Here is a 15,643-nt window from a genome sequence, read left to right as displayed (position 1 = left end):
CACGACGGACTCTCCGCTCGCGCGCCGGACGCGTTCTATACACTGGTTCCCATACGACCGCGTTCGCGAGGTGAACGCCGTTCCTTAAGGACTTTGCCCGACGTCCTCCCCGCCCCCGCGCGGCGTCCCCACGCCGTCACTTGATACAGCACCCGATGGCGGCTTCTAGGTTGTTGTCGTTCGCCGCGAGCGCGCCCGCGAGGACGTGCGGGGGAAACCCGAACTCGATCCCTCGCGCGAAGAACGTGCAAAACTCCGGGACTTTCGTCGGATCGTCGCCCCACATCGCGACGCCGAGGGCGACGGCGTCGCGCGGATACCCCATGCGGAGGAACTTTTCGATCGTGGGGTCCTCCGGTCCGTCCAGCACCCGTCGCACGGTCGCGTCCAGCGACGTCGGATCCGCGGGCGCGCCGCGCGCCGACGTCGACGGCGACGGCGACGGCGACGTCGACGGCGACGTCTCCTCCGCGAGGACCTGGCGCTCGCGCGTCGTGTCGAAGCGCGCGTCGTCGGCGGCGTCCGCGGCCGCGTCCGCGCTCGTCTCGAGAGGCGGGAGGCTCACCTGCGCGGGCGGACGGAAGAGGCGTCGAGGAGGCGTCGAGGATGAGGAGTGACGCGAGGAGGACGCGTCGGGATCTCGCCGGGGGGGGGCGGCGGCGAGGAAGACGCGGAGGGAGGGAGACGCGACGCACCGGCGGCGTGAGCTGGTACGTCGCCGGGACCGCGATCCGCACGCCGACGCACGGCCGCGCGTCGGGGTTCATCGCGCGCGACGACGACGACGACGACGCGCGGACGACGAGTGATGACGAGGCCGCGTCGTCAAACAAACGTTCTGTTTCTCTTTTCGACGCGACTGCATTTATTGCAATCTTTTCATGACATCAGCACTGCAGTGATGATCAGCGCCTCCGGCGCTTCGGCCGTCGGTAGTTGTGATGATCAAAAAAGCAGCAAGGCTCCCTCCTCTCGCCTCCTCCTCCTCTCCGCTCACCGCGCGGTCGTCTCCGGCGCCCCCTCCCGCGCCTCTACTCCCACTTCTCCCACGACGCACCCGTCCGCGCCGCACTGCGCGATCCCGTACTCCATCCCGTCCACCAGCGCCCTGAAGCTCGCCTCGATGATGCTCGCGTGCGCGCCCACGGTTCGCCACGTCCCGCCGCCGCCGCGGTCCACGAAATCCATCGTGACGCGCGTCACCGCCGCGGACGTTCCCTCGGAGGAGAGCAGATCGACTTGGTAATCCACGAGATGAATGCGCTTGAGCTGCGGGAAGCGCTCGTTGAGCGCGAGCTGAAGCGCGTTCGCGAGCGCGTTCACCGGGCCGTTGCCCTCGGCGACGCACAACTTGGTCCGGCGCCGGCTCGATCGGATCGCCTTCGCGGCCGACGGCTTCGAGTCGGCCGTCGCGTCGTCGTCGTCGTCGTACTCCAAGAGCTCCACCTTGACGACCACCTGGTTCACGCTCACGGTGCCTCGCTTGTACCCGCTCTCGCGTCGAAGCGACGTCGCTCTCCACGCCGCGTCCTCGTCCTCGTCGTCAGGCGCGAAATCGTCGTCGACGAAATCTAAATCTTTCGCGTCCTCCATTCCCTCCGCGGTGACGACGCCCCCGAACGCGTTGTTCGACGCCGAGACGTTAAACTCGAGGACGTTGAACGGCGCTCTGTACCCCGCGGCCGCGCGCTGAAACAAGATGTCCACCGACGCCCCCGCGTCTTCCAGCACGAACCCTTTGCTCTCGAGCTCCTTGATCTGCGCGAGGACGATCCCCGCTGTGTCTTTGCTCACTTCGCGGCCGGCGGCCACCGCCGCGGAGAGCACGTTGCCGCGGCCGGAGAGTTCGGAGACGACCGACCGCGCGGCGTTGCCCACCGTCCCCGGGACGACGTGGTTGTACGAGCTCGGCATCTTCGCGAGCGCGGCGACGTGGAGGCCGCCCTTGTGCGCGAACGCGCTCGAGCCGACGTAGGGCTGCCTCGCCTCCAGCGGCTGCTTGCACGCCTTGGCCACCGCCGCCGCCGTCGCGGTCAGCTTCGCGACGCCGCCGGGCGGGAGCGCCGTCACGCCCATCTTCAGCTCTGAGTTTTCGTCGCCCATACGAAGCGACGTCGGGGTGGAGTTGAAAGGCGTCAGAAGCGGAGTTGAAAGGCGTCGAGGTGTGTCGGGATTGAAAGCGAGGGGTGCGCGGAGAGAGACGCCGCCGGGGAGCAAAGTCCTTAAGGAACGGCGTTCACCACGCCGACGCGGTCGTACGGGGACCAGTGTGATGCTCCGAGGACGCACCTAGGTTGGCGGCGACGACCAAGACGTCCGCGTTGCCGGTGCGCTCGCCGTAGCCGTTGACGCACCCTTGCACCATCGACGCGCCGCCTCTGACGCCCGCGAGCGAGTTCGCGACCGCGAGCGCGGTGTCGTTGTGCGTGTGCACGCCGACGCGGCAGCTCGGATTGGAGGACTTTTTCAACGCGTCGACGACGGCGCGCGTCTTCTCCTCCACGACCCACGGCAACGTCCCGCCGTTGGTGTCGCACAAGACCACGTGCGTCGCGCCCGCCTCCGCGGCGGCGACCGCGCATCGCATCGCGAACTCGCCGTTCGCGGCGTGGCCGTCGTAGAAGTGCTCGCAGTCGACCAGAACCTCTTTCCCTCGTTCGACGAGGTACGACACCGAGTCCGTGATCATCGCCAAATTCTCCTCGCCGCTCACGCCCAGCACCCGCTCGCACTGCTCGTCCCAAGCCTTCGCGACGATGCACGCGCACGGCGCGACACAGCGCACGAGCGCGTTCAAACCCTCGTCGTCTTTCGCCTCCACGCCCTTGCGGCGCGTCATCCCGAACGCGCAGAGCTTCGTGCCGCGCGCCTCCGCCGCTTTCGCGAGGCCGCTGGAATCCCACCTGTTGAAAAACTCGACATCCTTCGGGTTCGACCCAGGGTAGCCGCCCTCGATGTGACTCACCCCGAGCGAGACGAGGTGCGACGCGACCTCGAGCTTGTCGTCGCACGTCAGCGAGATCCCGACCTGGAGCGTTCGCGCGCGCGCGCGGGGGGGGGTTGGGGGTGAGCGCGTGAGTCCGTCGGTCATTCGTTCTGTTAGGGATGCGCGCGACTCTGATTCGATGCCAGGGGTTCGAATCGACGCGACGACGGAGACGATGTGGACGCGTTCGCTCGTTCGCGGCGGCGGGGGGGGGGGGTTCGTCGGACGCGCCTGCTGCGAGCCGTCGCGCAGCGTCGTGTCGTAGATGTCGACGCGTCGCGGGGCGGCGTCGCCGTTCGCCGCCGCCGCCGCCGCCGTCGCCGATCGTCGAGTCACGCGGAGGACGAGCGATGATGATGGGGCGATCGCTCTTCGCGATCGATCGCGCGCGAACGCGCGCGGTCCCGATCCGCCGCGGGTCGCGCGCGTCGTCGCCGTCGCCGTCGCGCACGGCGTCGCGGCCGCGACGGGGAGCGGCATCGCCATGACGATCGTCGCCGTGACGACGCCGCGACGCGGTGATGTGCGCGCGATGGGACGGCCCGGGAAATTCAAGTATCTAGTTCCCAGCCTGCCGTCGACGCGTCTGCCGATAGCCGACCCTACCTGCTCGAGGTGCGTTCACTACAAACGTTTTTCACCCACCGTTCGGTTTCAACATTTGATCGCTTACCCTTTCAATTGACCGAAGAACATTTTCACGCGCATTGCGGAGATCTCGAGAGAATCCGTGTGATGACTGTGTCGATCATCAGTCCACGGCGGACGACTTCCGCGGGTTAACACCGCGAAGCCCCCAGTTCTCTCGCGCGCTCGCAGCCCGCGCGAAGTGAAGGCGCGCGCGTCGCGTCGGCGAACGAACGGAACTCTCCGGTCGCTCGCGCGACCTCTCCTCCCCGCGTCCTCCGCCGAGGGCGAAGGGCGAGCACGCGCGCGCGGCGAAGCGGGGCGGCGGCGGTCTCGTCAGATCGCGCGAACTTGCGGAAAAGTGTACAGTAAGTGCGCGGTTTCGTCTTCCGCGGAACGACGATGGCCCCCGACGCGGGCGCGTCGACGTCGCCGCCGCGCCGCTCGTTCGAGCGCGCGCGCCCTGAGAAGCGCGTCACGTTCTTCCAGCGATCCGACAGCGCGTTCGAGTCCGAGTGGTTCGCGTCGCGCGTCCTCGGCCGCGAGCCCGCGGCCGCGCCCGCGCGGAAGCCGCGCCGCGGCCGCGGCGCGCCGCCGCCGTTCTTCTCGAGCGACGACGACGACGACGACGACGTCGTCGACGACGCGTCCGAATCCTCTCTCCTCCGCTCGCATCATCACCGCCACCCCTCCGCGGCGTCGCCGGCGTCCGCGTCCGCCAGCGCGCGCGCGGACCTCGCGCGCGTGCGGTTCCCGCGACAGATGCCGAACGGCATCGCGGTGGACGTCCGGAACGCGCTCATCGAATCCGAAGGCGACTGGGCCGCGGCGACGACGCGAATCTCTCGCTACGCGCAGGCGCGTCCTCTCATCACACTGGTCCCCACACGACCCCGTTCGCTTGGTGAACGCCGATCCGTAAGGACTTTGCCCGTCGCGTCTCTCCGTGACTCCGACGACTGACTGACGCCTTTGAACTCCACCCCGACGTTCCTGTCGTCGCCTCGTATGGACCCTCCCTCGACCCTCAGCTCGCGCGCGAGCAGTTTGAGGTGGTAAACATGATGATATCCTCGCGGCGGTGCATCCGCGAGCGCGAGAAGCTTGGGCTCGAGGGACGCGCGGCGGCGTCCGAACGGACGGCGGCGTCCGCGTCGTGGACCAACGCGGACGACGTGTTTTCCAAGTCGGTGCGTTCGCTGCGCGGCGCCGGCGGCCCGACGACGCTCGTCGTCGCGCCGCGGCTCGAGGACGCGCTGAGGGCGATCGAGCGCGCGATCGAGAAGTCTACCACGTCGGCGTCGAGTAGCCACGTGGCGAACGGCGATTGGTGCGAGATTGAGCTCGAGGGCCTCGTCGCGAACGCGCGCGACTCGTTGCGGCGATTCGAACGCGACGCGCGCGGGCTCGTGACGCAGCGGACGTTCAACCCGGCGTTCATCGTCGCGGATATCGCGCGCGGGGAGTGGGACGTCGCCGTCGGCGTCGTCCGCGGCTTCGTCGCGCGGTTGCACGACGCGTACGTCAAAGCCGTCGACGCCGTGTGTTCGCACGAGGAGACTACGAACGCCCCCGCCGAAGCCGCTTCGATTCGCGACGAGAACGTTTGCTCGCGGTTTCGCGACGCGAAGGCTGCCATCGCGGACGTTTCGAGGCGCGCGACGCGGCTGCGCGTGAGGCACGGCGCCGAAGAAGCGATCGACCTCGCGCACGGGACGTTGGACGTGCTGTGTAACGCGCGAATCGACGCGAACGACGCGACGGGCGCGGCGAAGTACGCGCTCTTACTGTTGAGGCGCGTTCTATTCCTTCACACTGGTCCTCATACGACCGCGTTCGCGCGGTGAACGCCGTTCCTTAAGGACTTTTCTTCCCGGCGTTTCTCTCCGCCCAGGGTCCCTCGATGGTTTTAATCCCCGCCCTCGACGCCTTTCAACTCCACTTCTGACGCCTTTGAACTCCACCCCGACATTCGTCGCAATGTATGGAATGGCCCTAAGGGACGTCTTGGAACGCGCGGCGTTTGATTTCCATAACCTCGCGCCGCACGACCCCGCGTGCGAGTGCCCTCGGAAGTTCCTCGCGCTGTCGAGCGACGACGAGAGCGCCGACGTCGGCGTCGGCGTCGCGCGCGGCGGCGGGCGCGACGGATCGAGTTACGAATGGGATATGAAACGGCACGGCGCCGGCGCGCTCGGCGGCGCGCGCGCGATCGCGGTGATGGTTTTTTTTATGCTCGCCGCGGTGCGAGTGCTCGCGTGGAAGGCGTGGACGGCGGCGCGGCCGCTCGATTGAATCGATCGATCGTTCGATCGATCGATCACGCGTACACGTACGACGTATGACTACAACGTATTATGTAGCACACTACATGCGCAGGCTTTTTTTAGCACGCGGACGGGCGCCTTCCAGTCGAGGCGGTTCTTCCGGAAGTACTGCGGAAAAATAGGACGCGAGAAGCGAAGGGCGCCTCTTAGTCGAGGCCGCTCTCCATCGCGCGTACGTAGCTGAATAGGACGAAGTTCGGGACGAAGTTCGCGCTGACTCATCATTACAGTTGTCTAGTTCCCGGGCTTGGACTGTATGTCCGCCGCCGCCGCGTCCTTCCCTCCTTTCCCCGAGAACCCCGCGTACGTCCCTTTGTACACCTGCTCCAGAACGTTCCGCAGCGTCGCCGGATAGAACGGCTTCGACAAGCTGCCGTTCATCCCGGCTTTCTTCACCTTATCCGTGTACTCCGGCCCGACGTTGGCGCTCAGACCGACGATGGCGTGCGGCTTCTCCGCGCCGTGCTTCTTCTCCAGCTCTCGAATGAGCACCGTCGCCGTCGCGCCGTCCATCACGGGCATCATCATGTCCATGAGCACGCAGTCGTAGTTTGGAAGCTTCTGTTCGAGTCTCGAGGAGACCATGTCCACGGCTTCCTTGCCGTGCTGCGCGATCTCGAGCTCGGCGCCGGAGCGGATGATGGAAAATTTCGCCATCTGTTGGTTCATGACGTTATCCTCCACGAGGAGCACGCGCATCCCCGCGAGAAGCTCGTGCTTTAAGTCCTCCGCGCTCGCGCTCGAAGCCGCGGCCGCGGTCGCGCCGTCGCCCTCGTCGCCCGGCGAGGCGGAGGCGCCCGAGTCGGCGGCGGCTCTCCCCGCGTTGTGATCCGCGTTCGCCTCCGCGGCTCTCAACCTCTCCGCGACGCCGTCGTCGCATTCTCCGCCCGTGTCGTGCATCCAGTCCGGCTCCCCGAGCGCGTTCACGTTCGCGAGCTTCCACGCCGCGCGCAAGAAATCGCTCGGCTTCACCGGCCGCAGCACCGTCTGCACGTTCCTCAGGTCGGACGTCCGACGATGGAAATCGATGAGCTGATACGGCAACCCGAAGATGACGACCCCCGCCTTCTTCGGCGTCTGCTTCACGAGGTTCAGCGTCTTCTCCGTGTCCTCGATGTCCGCGAGGACGATCGGGATGCCGAGCCCGGACGCCTGCTCGATCTTCCCCGCGAGCTTGTCCGCGGACGGGACGCTGAGGGTCGAGGGTCGAGGGTCAAAGCGATGTCGGGGTGGAGTTCATAGGCGTCAGAAGCGGAGTTGAAAGGCGTCGAGGTGTGTCGGGATTGAAAGCGAGGGACCCTGGGCGGAGAGATGCGCCGGGAAAAGTCCTTAAGGATCGGCGTTCACCACGCGAACGCGGTCGTATGGGGACCAGTGTGAGATAGAACGCGCCTGACGTAGTTGACGCCCGCGCGCCCGCCGAAGCACTTCAGAATGTTCACGACGTGCTTTCGGCTCGACGCGCTCATCCCCGGGTGCAACACCACCCGCGCGTTCGCGGGGAGGCTCTGCTCGTGCTCGGTGTCGAGGCCTCCGCCTGACACGGCGGACCCGAACCCGAGGTCGGTCGCGCCTTCGAACTCCTCCTCGTAATCCACCGCGCTGAGCCGCGCGTGTTTGAAATCCACGGTGAAGAAGAACTTCGTCCCCTCGTCCTCTTTCGATTCGAACTCAATCTCGCCGCCCATGCACTCGATGATGTTCTTCGTGATGACCAACCCGAGCCCGGTGCCCTTCTCTTTCGCCGCCTTGTGGTCCGCGGGCTGCGAGAACGGCACGAACAGATTATGCTGCTTCGCCGCGGGGATCCCGACGCCGTTGTCCTTGACGCTAAACGTGATGCCCGAGACGTCGCGAACGTCGTCAAAAATCGACTCGTCTCCCTTCTCGCTTTGTTGATCGCGTTGACCGCGGGAGTCGCCCCCACCGCGCTCACCCCGCGCCGACCCCGCGCGCTGACCCCGCGCCCTGCAGATGCTCATCGTGAACTCCACGAGCGAACTCCGGCCTTGGACGTTGCTCGAGTATTTGATCGCGTTGTCGACGAGGTTCACGCAGCACTGCCGCAGGCGGAAGAAATCCCCGACAAACTTCGTGTTGAAGTGCTCCGGGTGCTCGATGTGAATCACGAGGTCCACGCCGCTGCTACTCGCCTTCTGCGAGATGTCCGTGACCTGTTCGATAAGCTGTCGCAGCGTGAAGACGTCTTCGCTGAGCTCGATCGCGGGACCGTCGCTCGAGCCCGCGTCCTTCGCCCCTTCAAACTTCGCGACGTCCAGAATCTGGTTGATGAGCGACAGCAGCGCCTCCGCGGACGTCAGCGACGCCTTGATGAAGCTCTCCGTGAACTCCGTGAGCTCGCCGCTCTCCATCGCGAGCGTGTTGAACCCTATGATGGAGTTGAGCGGCGTGCGGAGTTCGTGCGTGATGTTGAAAAAGAACGTTCGCTGCATCCCCGCCATGTGCGCCGTGAGCTGCGTCCTCTTCTGGTCCACCATCTCGACGAACCGCATCGACCCCGCGGAGATCACGAGCGAATAACTAAACTTCGTGAGCACGTCGTTGTACAGGTAAATTTCGTGCTGCCGCGCCGGCGTCATGACCCCGAACAAGACCGCGAAATACACCGCCGGATACACCGTCCACGCGATCATCTTCAGCGCCGCGATGCACTTCACGCGCCCCGCGTCCGCGACGGACAACCCGTCCGCTCTGCGCGTGATGTCCACGAGCGCGAACAGCGAGTGGTAGATGATGAACCCAAAGCACGCCATCGCGACGGAGAGGAACGCGAATCGCTCGAGCCCGCGCGTGAGCGGCGCGACGAGGCCGCACAAGATCATCAGCTCGTCCGCGAGTATCAACGCGATTCTATTCACCGGGACGTACGGCGCGATGGCGTTCGCGGCCTTCGTCGTCCCATCGCGCGTCGTCGTCAGCGACGTCTTCTTCGGGCCCATCGCTCTCGGGAGCGCGGCGAATACGAACGCGTGGAGGTTCTGGACGAGGAGGAGGAGTATCGGCGTCGTGCACGCCCACTCCAGTTGCCGCAGTCCGCTGAGGGTCGAGGGTCCATCATTCAAAGCGACGTCGGGGTGGAGTTGAAAGGCGTCAGAAGCGGAGTCGAAAGGCGTCGAGGTGTGTCGGGATTGAAACCGAGGGGTGGGCGGAGAGAGACGCCGGGAAAAGTCCTTAAGGAATCGCGTTCACAACGCGAACGGGGTCGTATGGGGGCCGGTGTGAGATAGAACGCGCCTGAACGACACCACCTCTCCTGACGGGCCGAAGGTGTTGACGTACCAGTCCCTCCCCTCGGCCATCTCGTAGTGCGTGTACGCGGCGATCGTGGAGATGTACGCGACCTGGAGGTTCAGCTTGCGCTTCGAGTCGTGGATCGAAAACGCCGCGGCGTTCACGTTGAAGAAGAGCGCGGCGGTAAAGACCACGAACGCCATTCGCGCGTGCGATTCGTCCACGGACTCGACGCTCCCGTCCGCGTTCGGTACCCCGACGCTGATCCCGGGGATCACGCGCTGGATCGCGCGGTTGAGAAGCACAAACGCGGTCGCCATGCCTGGGGGAGAGAGAAGAGAACGCGCGTGAGGAGGGAGGGAGGGAGGGAGCGCGGTCGTCGTCCAGATGGGAGCGAATGAATGCGTCGTGCCGCGTGGCGAAGATATTTACGGCTAGGTTTCCCCCGCGCGGGGGGGGGGGACGAGATTCGTCGACGCACCCGCGAGATTCCACGGCGAGACCGTCGGCATGACCTGCGTTCGCGCGACGGAGACGGGCTCCGTCGACGCGACCGCGGCGTTCCCCATGGTCGCGACCGCGGTTCGGAGATCCCGCGGCGCGTCGTTCGATTGAAGACAAGATGCACTTTTTACGCTTTTTGCTGACGTTTTTCAGATCTAACATTGGATTCGACGACGCCCCGATGAAACGAAACCGCGGACCGCTCAAAACGTGACCCTTCTTGATCCTTCTTGAAACCAAAGCTTGACCGGCGTCGTCGCGATGGCACCTCGATCTATTGCTGGTTCTGTTACGAGGGTTTCTTCGCGCGCGCGATCTCGCCTCGCGCACAACACGGCGCACGTCGAAGGAAGACGCGCGCGCGCTTCGTAGGATCCCCGTCGACGACCTCGACGCGTGGAGGACGACCACCGCGCGAACCTTCGCCGGCGCGCGCGCACGCCGGTCTCGAGACGCGTCGACGCGCGCGTCGCATCGCGCGTCGACTTCTTTTTTGAACATCATCCGATAACAACAACCGTCGTCGACCGAGCGCGATGTCCACGCGCAAAGAGCGCGAACGACTCGATGAGGCCGAGCGCAAGGCTGCGGAGAAGCAGGCGAAGAAGGCTGAGCTCGCCGCGAAGCGCGCGGCGCGCGACGCGGAGAAAGCCGCGAAGCGCGACGCGGAGAGCGAGCAAGGATCGCTGATCGCGCCGTCGGAGGCGACGACCGACGACGCCGCGTCCGTCGCGTCGGCGTCGGCCGCGCCGCACGAAGAGGAAGAAGACGACGATCCGAACGCGTGGAACGCCGACGAGGAGATGACGCTCGTGAACGCGCTCGCGACGCACCCGAAAGGCAGCGCGCCGTCGGAGAAGGAGCGATGGGAAGCGATCGCGAGCGAACCCGGGTTGGATCGCCGAGACGCGTTGGCGTGCGTCGGGAGGTATAAAGAGCTCCTGGCCCGCGTGCGCGCGGCGAAGGCGGCGGCGGGCGCGAGCGGCGAGGCGGCGATATCCATGTCGAGCGTGATCGTGAAGAAGAAGCCGGGCCCGCCGAAGAAGAAGCCGATGCGCGCGATGAAGCTCGAGCAGGAGGCGGCGGCGCGCGCGAAAAAAATAGCCGCCGAGGAGAAGCTCGCCGCCGAGCGCCGAGAGGCCAGCGGCGGTCGGTTATCCCAAGAAGAGCTCGGCTTCTTTCAGCGCTCCGGCCCGGACGTGCAGATACGCCGAGCGAACAGCAACATGGACATCCAGATAAGCAACGTGCAGCTGTACGGCGGGCGACAGGAACTGCTCTCGGACGCGACGCTGCGGCTCGTCTTTGGCAAAAAGGCGCGTTCTGGTTACACTGGTTCCCATACGACCGCGGCGGCGTGGTGAACGCCGTTTCTTAAGGACTTTCGCACGGCGTGTCTCTCCGCCCAGGGACCCTCGCTTTCAATCCCGACACACCTCGACGCCTTTCAACTCCGCTTCTGACGCCTATGAACTCCACCCCGACGTCGCTTTGAATGATGGAACGACCCAAAGTACGGACTCGTCGGTCGAAACGGCACGGGGAAGTCCACGCTTCTGCACGCCATCAGCGAGCGCACGATCCCGATGCCCGCGCACTTGCACATCATACACGTCGAGCAGGAGGCTGCGCCGTCGGACAAGTCCGCGCTGCAGACGGTTCTAGACACGGACGAGGAGCGCGCGTATCTCCTCGAGATCGAGAGAATCTTACTCGAAGAGGAGAAGGACTCCCACGAGGGGATCGACCTGAACGAGGTGTACGAGCGCCTGGACGAGATCGGGTCCGACGAGGCGATCGCGCGCGCGGGCGGCATCCTGGGCGGGTTAGGGTTCGACGCCGCGATGCAAGCGAAGAGCACAAAGGAGTTTTCCGGCGGGTGGAGGATGCGAATCTCGCTCGCGCAGGCGCTGTTCATGACCCCGGATTTGCTCCTGCTGGACGAGCCGACCAATCACCTGGACGTGCACGCGCTGACGTGGCTCGAGGAGTTTCTGCAGCGGTGGGAGAAGACCGTCGTGATCGTGTCGCACGACCGCGGGTTCTTGAACGACACGACGACGGCGACGATGTTTTTGCACCACAAGAAGCTGCGGTATTACGGAGGCAACTACGACACCTTCGTCAAGGTTCGAAGCGAACACCGCGCGAACGAAGAAGCGACGCGCGCGAACCAGTCCCAGCGCGAGGGCCACCTGAAAAACTTCATCCAGAAGTTTGGACAGGGACACAAGAAGATGGTGAAGCAAGCGCAGTGCCGCATGAAGATGCTCGCGAAGCTTCAGGAGGAAAAGGTGGACGTGGATTACGACGATCCGTATCTACGTCTCAACTTCCCCTCCGCGACGCCGCTGCCGCCGCCGTGCATCTCCGTGATGAACGCCGCGTTCGGGTACGAGGGGTACGAGACCCTGTACGAGGGCCTCGACTTCGGGCTGGACATGGACAGCCGCGTCGCGATCGTCGGCCCAAACGGCGCGGGGAAGTCGACGTTTTTGAAGCTCCTCGAGGGCGCGATAATCCCCACGCGAGGGTGGGTGAACCGCCACACGAAACTGCGGCTCGCGCGGTTCTCGCAGCACCACCTGGAGACGATGAACTTGGAAGAGGACTGCGTGTGCCACATGAAAGGCCTAGACTCGGAGATGCCGTTAGAGGAAGCCAGGGCGTACCTCGGGCGGTTCGGCCTCAGGCGCGTTCTGTTATCACACTGGTCCCCGTACGACCCCGTCGGCGTGGTGAACGCCGATCCTTAAGGACTTTTGCCGGCGCATCTCTCCGCCCAGGGTCCCTCGCTTTCATTCCCCGCCCTCGACACCTTTTAACTCCGCTTCTGACGCCTTTCAACTCCACCCCGATATCATCGCTCGTATGGACAATCACCCTCAGCGGCGAGCTCGCGACCAAACCGGTGAAGTTTCTCTCCGGAGGACAAAAATCGCGGCTGGCGTTCGCGGAGCTGGCGTGGCGCCAACCGCACATCATGCTCCTCGACGAGCCCACGAACCACCTCGACCTTGAGACGATCGAAGCGCTCGCGATGGCGCTGAACAAGTTCGAGGGCGGCGTCGTCTTGGTATCGCACGACGAGCGGTTGATCTCGCTCGTCGTGGATGAGATCTGGCAGGTGGTGAAGGGCGACATGACGTCGGACCCGCAGCGGCCGGGGTGCGTGAAGGTGTTCAACGGGTCGTTCGAGGAGTACAAGGAGATGCTGCGGCGCGAGTTCGAGGGCGGGTCGCTGTTGACGAACAAGAAGAAGGCGGAGCGCAGGGCGAAGGAGGAGAAGGAGGCGAAGAGATCGCCGCCCGACGCCGCGGCGCCGCGGAAACCGTCTCAGGTGCGTTCTATACACTGGTCCCCATACGACCGCGTCGGCGTGGTGAACGCCGATCCTTAAGGACTTTTGCCGTCGTCTCTCTCCGCCCACACCTCGCTTTCAATCCCCGACCGCGACGCCTTTCAACTCCACCTGACGCCTATGAACTCCACCCCGACATTCGCTTGTATAGAACGGCCCTCAACCGCCGCCGCTGCAGCCGGCGGGGAAGATCACAGTCGAGAAACGGCGGTCGATCGACGAGGCCCCGGCGGCACCGCGGGTCGTCGAGCGACCGAGCGGGATGGTCGAGGTGGGCGGTGGCGGCGGCGGGTACGTCCCGCCGCATCTGCGGAACAAGCCGCCCGAGGGCGTCAAAGACGCCTGGGACGACGACTGACGTGACGACGGAGGACGAGAGACGGGAACGAAAATAGTTCTTATTACTAGCGGGTGAAAACGCCCACTCGTCGTACGTTTCAACGTCATCGACCGCCGCTACGTGTGCCCTAATACCCTCGCGTCGCGATACCATCTGTAACAACAAACCGCCTCCTTCCTCTCGTCCGTCACCACGGATCGTCCGGTGGAATGTCCGTCTTGCACCGTATCACGCGCCATCCGATCACGAAGATAGCCTCGAAGAACGCGTCCGCGATGAGCTCCGACGCCGCGCCGTTCAAGATCAGATCCGTCTCGTACGAGTCCCCCAGCCTCGGCGGCTCCATCCCTCGCGCCGCGAACTCCGCCGCGAGCGAAAACTGCGTCACCAGTATCAGCAGCCCGATCGCGAAGCACCCGCCGCGTATCGTCCGACTGAAGAGGGAGGGTCGATTTCCGCGCGTACGAATCGCGACGTCGGGGCGGCGTCGAAAGGCGTCAGGGGCGGCGTCGAAAGGCGTCGAGGTGTGTCGAGCGATGAAAGCGAGCGGCGGGCGGGAGAGAGGCGCCGGGCGGGAGAGAAAGTCCTTCAGTCCTTCAGTCCTTAAGTAACGGCGTGCACCGCGCCAACGCGGTCGTACGGGGACCGGCGTAAACGTGAACGCGCCTCACCGCCTCCTCCACGGTGCCGTCGTACGCCTCTCGCTCGTACGCCCTCGCCGCGAGCGCGCCCGGGATCCAGCACGCCGCGAGCTTCGCGCCGTGCGACAGCGCGGGAACCAGCAGCGGCAGCGACCGCCAGCGCGGGACCCACGGCGCGGGGACGAGCCACGACGGGCGCGGAACGCCGAGCGCGAGGACGACGATCGAGACGAACACCGGCACGGTCGTCACGACGAGCGCGTCGGCGATGGGGAGGCCTCGATCGTCGATGCGCGCGGACGTGAACCTCGCCTTGATGGCGTTCCCGAAGTTCATCCCAGCCTTGAACTCCTCCGCGAGGTTCACCTTCTCCCTCTCCTCCTTCTCTTTCTCCTTCTCCTTCGTCGCGACGACGTCCTTCTCGTCGTCGGCGTCGCGCTTCGCCGACGCGACGATCGCGGCGCGCGATCGTCGGAGCGACGATGGCGATGTTATCCGACCGGCGCGCGCCGCGGACGTCGCCGTCGCCGCGCGTCTCCTCGCGGCGGCGGCGGCGGCGGCGCGCGTCGTCGTCGTCGTCGTCTCGATCGTCGACGTCGCGCGCGCGCGCGCGACGCCGACGGCGAGGCGCGGCGCGGACATCGTGCGACGCCGCGCGCGATGGTGTGCGCGGGGCGCGATTGGAGCGCTGCCGTGAAGCCGACGCGTGGCAGTGCCGCGCGGGCGGTGCCGATTCCGAACTTTGACGGGGTCCGAGCATCACTCCCGCGGGCGCGCCCCCCCGCGGGCGCGGCCGGCGCCTTCTCCCCCCTCCCCCATGCCGCGCGAGAACCTTCGCGCGCGCGCGCGGCGCCGCGCGCTCCGCCGCGTCGCGTCCGGCGACGCCGACGACGCCCGCCGCGGCATGACGCGCGACGAGCTCGACGACCTGATCGACGCCTGCCGCAAAAAATATGCCGCGCGCTTCGGCGTGGTTCGACTCTCATCGCTGGATCTCGACGCGCCGTTCGCGACGCCGGAGCGCTCCGCGCGGACGCTGCGATGGAGCGCGCCGCGAATCACGCTGCTGCAGCTCGCGGCGACGATGGGGAGGGACGCGATCGTCCTGCAGCTCCTTCGCGCGGGGGCGTCGCCGGTCGAGATGCAGACTACGCGCGACGGCGACGACGACGCGAACTCCGCATCATCATCGTCCGACGCGCTTCTTCGATCGCTCGCGAGGCGCGCGAGAACGCACCTCCAGCGGCTGCGGTCGCCGCACTCGACGTGGGTCGCGAAGGGCGCGGTTCGCATGCGGCACCGCGCGCTGCTCGCGCGCGACGACGCGGGGGACGCGGGTTGGGACGCGGTGGGACGATGCGAACGCTGCGGACGCGGCGAGTCATCAGGTGCGTTCTATACACTGGTCCCCATACGACTGCGTCGGCGTTGTGAACGCCGATCCTTAAGGACTTTGCCCGGCGCGTCTCTCCGCCCACCCCTCGCTTTCAATACCCGCCCTCGACGCCTTTCAACTGCAACTGACGCCTTTGAACTCCACCCCGACGTTCGCTTGTATAGAACGGCCCTCAGAGTCGGCGTCGACGACGACGACGACGAGGAGGG

General features: G+C 65.9%; 7 protein-coding genes across 7 annotated transcripts; 2 read left to right on the top strand and 5 right to left on the bottom strand.

The window, feature by feature from the left end:
- Positions 1-136: 136 nt before the first annotated feature.
- MICPUCDRAFT_59854 (uncharacterized protein) lies at positions 137-767 on the bottom strand (the record flags this gene model as incomplete). Its single annotated transcript, XM_003060210.1, has 2 exons — positions 137-565; positions 696-767. 2 exons carry the CDS (start codon positions 765-767, stop codon positions 137-139), a joined length of 501 nt encoding a protein of 166 aa, XP_003060256.1.
- Positions 768-867: 100 nt separating this feature from the next.
- MICPUCDRAFT_47814 (2-isopropylmalate synthase) lies at positions 868-3,472 on the bottom strand (the record flags this gene model as incomplete). The annotated part of the gene is made up of 2 exons (XM_003060209.1): positions 868-2,084; positions 2,290-3,472. The coding sequence occupies 2 exons, from the start codon at positions 3,470-3,472 to the stop codon at positions 994-996; spliced, it is 2,274 nt and encodes a 757-aa protein (XP_003060255.1). The 3' UTR covers positions 868-993.
- A 1,140-nt stretch (positions 3,473-4,612) lies between these two features.
- Positions 4,613-5,892, top strand: MICPUCDRAFT_68858 (uncharacterized protein). Its single transcript, XM_003060503.1, is given in 3 exon segments — positions 4,613-5,408; positions 5,614-5,626; positions 5,629-5,892. Coding segments are annotated over 3 exon segments (759 nt in total). The 5' UTR covers positions 4,613-4,674; the 3' UTR covers positions 5,641-5,892.
- Positions 5,893-6,174: 282 nt separating this feature from the next.
- MICPUCDRAFT_70932 (uncharacterized protein) lies at positions 6,175-9,797 on the bottom strand (the record flags this gene model as incomplete). Its single annotated transcript, XM_003060208.1, has 4 exons — positions 9,674-9,797; positions 9,202-9,514; positions 7,333-8,997; positions 6,175-7,132 (listed from the first exon to the last, which is right to left on the bottom strand). Exons 1-4 carry the CDS (start codon positions 9,759-9,761, stop codon positions 6,175-6,177), a joined length of 3,024 nt encoding a protein of 1,007 aa, XP_003060254.1. The 5' UTR covers positions 9,762-9,797.
- Positions 9,798-9,985: 188 nt separating this feature from the next.
- On the bottom strand, positions 9,986-10,790 carry MICPUCDRAFT_68854 (uncharacterized protein; the record flags this gene model as incomplete). The annotated part of the gene is made up of 1 exon (XM_003060207.1): positions 9,986-10,790. The coding sequence occupies exon 1, from the start codon at positions 10,697-10,699 to the stop codon at positions 9,986-9,988; it is 714 nt and encodes a 237-aa protein (XP_003060253.1). The 5' UTR covers positions 10,700-10,790.
- Positions 10,791-11,282: 492 nt separating this feature from the next.
- Positions 11,283-13,496, top strand: MICPUCDRAFT_68853 (uncharacterized protein; the record flags this gene model as incomplete). Its single annotated transcript, XM_003060502.1, has 3 exons — positions 11,283-12,388; positions 12,586-13,036; positions 13,209-13,496. The coding sequence occupies 3 exons, from the start codon at positions 11,283-11,285 to the stop codon at positions 13,413-13,415; spliced, it is 1,764 nt and encodes a 587-aa protein (XP_003060548.1). The 3' UTR covers positions 13,416-13,496.
- An 88-nt stretch (positions 13,497-13,584) lies between these two features.
- On the bottom strand, positions 13,585-14,680 carry MICPUCDRAFT_40781 (uncharacterized protein; the record flags this gene model as incomplete). The annotated part of the gene is made up of 2 exons (XM_003060206.1): positions 13,585-13,831; positions 14,010-14,680. 2 exons carry the CDS (start codon positions 14,678-14,680, stop codon positions 13,585-13,587), a joined length of 918 nt encoding a protein of 305 aa, XP_003060252.1.
- Between the last annotated feature and the right edge of the window lie 963 nt (positions 14,681-15,643).

The sequence above is a fragment of the Micromonas pusilla genome, assembly GCF_000151265.4.
Source record: "Micromonas pusilla CCMP1545 genomic scaffold MICPUCscaffold_8, whole genome shotgun sequence".
Classification (NCBI taxonomy): Eukaryota; Viridiplantae; Chlorophyta; class Mamiellophyceae; order Mamiellales; family Mamiellaceae; genus Micromonas; species Micromonas pusilla.
The sequence above is the reverse complement of the archived record's forward strand: the minus strand, read 5'-3'. Positions and strand labels throughout refer to the sequence as shown.